The 2,500-nt window shown below is 46.9% G+C and overlaps 1 protein-coding gene across 2 annotated transcripts in view; it reads right to left on the bottom strand.

The window, feature by feature from the left end:
- LOC118369970 (neuropilin-2-like) overlaps window positions 1–2,500 on the bottom strand; it is a 67,799-nt gene that overhangs the window by 54,539 nt on the left and 10,760 nt on the right. For both annotated transcript variants that reach the window (XM_052499049.1, XM_052499050.1), the window contains exon 2: window positions 2,287–2,458. In XM_052499049.1, coding sequence (XP_052355009.1) covers window positions 2,287–2,458 — 172 coding nt within the window. The remainder of the gene's footprint in view (window positions 1–2,286; window positions 2,459–2,500) is intronic.

The raw sequence follows: 2,500 nt of genomic DNA, 5'->3' as shown, positions 1-2,500 counted from the left end.
ACATACATACATACATACATACATACATACATACATACATACATACATACATACATACATACATACATACATACATACATACATACATACAGAGAAGCGTGTGCACGCACAAAGAAACACACACCCACGAATGCACACACACACACAGCTGAGTGGAAGTGTGAGAGGGCAAAGGTTGAGCTAACACACAGTCCCCTCGGGCAAACCCCCCCCGCCCCCAAAAAAAAAACAATCCCCAAAAAGTATAGCATTTCTGAGGAGGCGTTTCAACTTTTTCTCTCTCTACCCCTGCTCTCTCCAACCCTGCTCTCTTCCCAGCTCTCTCTCTCTCTACCCCTGCTCTCTCCAACCCTGCTCTCTTCCCAGCTCTCTCTCTCTCTATACCCCTGCTCTCTCTAAGCCCTCAATACAGTACCCACAAAGGACTTGAAATACTGCTTATCGACAGCGAGCACATTCATTTTATCCGTCTATCACAGAACTGCACATGCTATCTATGACTAGTGGGATTTTAATAGAGCATTACGTTACACAGGACCAGATAAGGACATCATCAAGGACAACAGCCACACGAGCCACATAGAAATGGGAGTTATAGATCTCATTCTCATTGAAAGCAAGTCTAAGAAGCGGTAGATCAAATCAAATCAAATGTTATTTGTCACATGCGCCGAATACAACAGGTACAATAGACATTACAGTGAAAAGCTTACTTACAGGCCCTTAACCAACAATGCAGTTTTAAGAAAATACCTACAAAAAAGTAACAGATAAGAATAACAAATAACTAAAGAGCAGCAGTAAATAACAATAGCGAGGCCATATACAGGGGGTACCGGTACAGAGTCAATGTCAATGTGCGGGGGCACCGGTGTCGAGGTAATTGAGGTAATATGTACATGTAGGTAGAGATATTAAAGTGACTATGCATAGATAATACCAGAGAGTAGCATTAGCGTAGAAGAGGGTGTGGGGGGGTGTAGGAGTCTGATGGCTTGGGGGTAGAAGCTGTTTAGAAGCCTCTTGGACCTAGACTTGGTGCTCCGTTACCGCTTGCCGTGAGGAGCAGAGAGAACAGTCTATGACTAGGGTGGCTGGAGTCTTTGACAATTTTTAGGGCCTTCCTCTGACGCCGCCTGGTATATAGAGGTCCTGGATGGCAGGAAGCTTGGCGCCGGTGATGTACAGGGCCGTACGCACTACCCTCTGTGGTGCCTTGCGGTCGGAGGCCGAGCAGTTGCCATACCAGAACCTTTTGAGGATGTTTTCAGTCTCCTGAGGGGGAATAGGTTTTGTCGTGCCCTCTTCACAACTGTCTTGGTGTGCTTGGACCATGTTAGTTTATTGGTGATGTGGACGCCAAGGAAATTGAAGCTCTCAACCTGCTCCACTACAGCCCAGTCGATGAGAATGGGGGCATGCTCGGTCCTCCCTTTCCTGTAGTCTACAATCATCCCCTTGATCAAGTTGAGGGAAAGGTTGTTGTCCTTGCACCATACAGTCAGGTCTCAGACCTCCTTCTTGTAGGCTTTCTGATCGTTGTCGGTGATCAGGCCTAAAACTGTTGTGTCATCAGAAAACTTAATGATGGTGTTGGAGTCATGCCTGGCCGTGCAGTCGTGAGTGAACAGGGAGTAAAGGAAGGGACTCGAGCACGCACCCCTGAGGGGCCCCGTGTTAAGGAAAATATATTTCACAACGATTTAGAGAGTCGAATGACACTATACTTGCTTGTTTTTATCACGTAAACTGAAATTCAGCGAACTATTCGAATTTTTGCAACCAGGAAATGGCTGAGAAATGTCTTCATAGTGCATCTTTAAGAGAGCAGTAAGAGGTAAGGGTTGAAGCCAGGCCAGAGCAGGATGACTGACTGCTATGAGGTCAGAGAGACAATAGAAAGGCATATGATTCATATTATACATTTATTTGAAAGAGGAAACTCATTGTCCCATCTAGCCTGTAATAAATAGCTGCACTGAACTCTCTCTCTCCCTCTCTAGTCTGTTTTCCTGTAAACTTCACAACATCATCCTGGTCTTTCTTTCAACCATTCTCTCCATTCTTTCATCCACCATCCCTTTCTCACATTCTGTCACGGCCAAAATGGTAACTATGGCTAACTAAGGACACTGTTACAAATGTACAACCAGTTGAAGGCAGATCTGAAGTTAAAACCATCCCTGGTCAGTCTCCCTCCCCTCACTCCTTATCCCTCTACCATTTTGCTAGCCTAAGCATACCCAAAAGGCCCCCCTCTCTCCCTACAACCCACCCCCCTCTCACCTGCAGTCCAGTCTCTCCAGTTCAAAGTGGGGGTTGAAGTTGAGGACAATGCGCTGGGAGGGCTCCGGGGCCGTGATGACCCACTGGCAATTCTGGTGGGGCGGGTACTCCAGAGGGTAACCCGGGGACGTGATGTACCCTGCGTCGCTGGCATCTAGGGTGTTCCCACAACCTGGATGTGTGAGAGAGAGAGAGAGAGAGAGAGAGAGAGAGA

Source organism: Oncorhynchus keta, chromosome 37 (genome assembly GCF_023373465.1).
Source record: "Oncorhynchus keta strain PuntledgeMale-10-30-2019 chromosome 37, Oket_V2, whole genome shotgun sequence".
Lineage (NCBI taxonomy): Eukaryota > Metazoa > Chordata > Actinopteri > Salmoniformes > Salmonidae > Oncorhynchus > Oncorhynchus keta.
The sequence above is the reverse complement of the archived record's forward strand: the minus strand, read 5'-3'. Positions and strand labels throughout refer to the sequence as shown.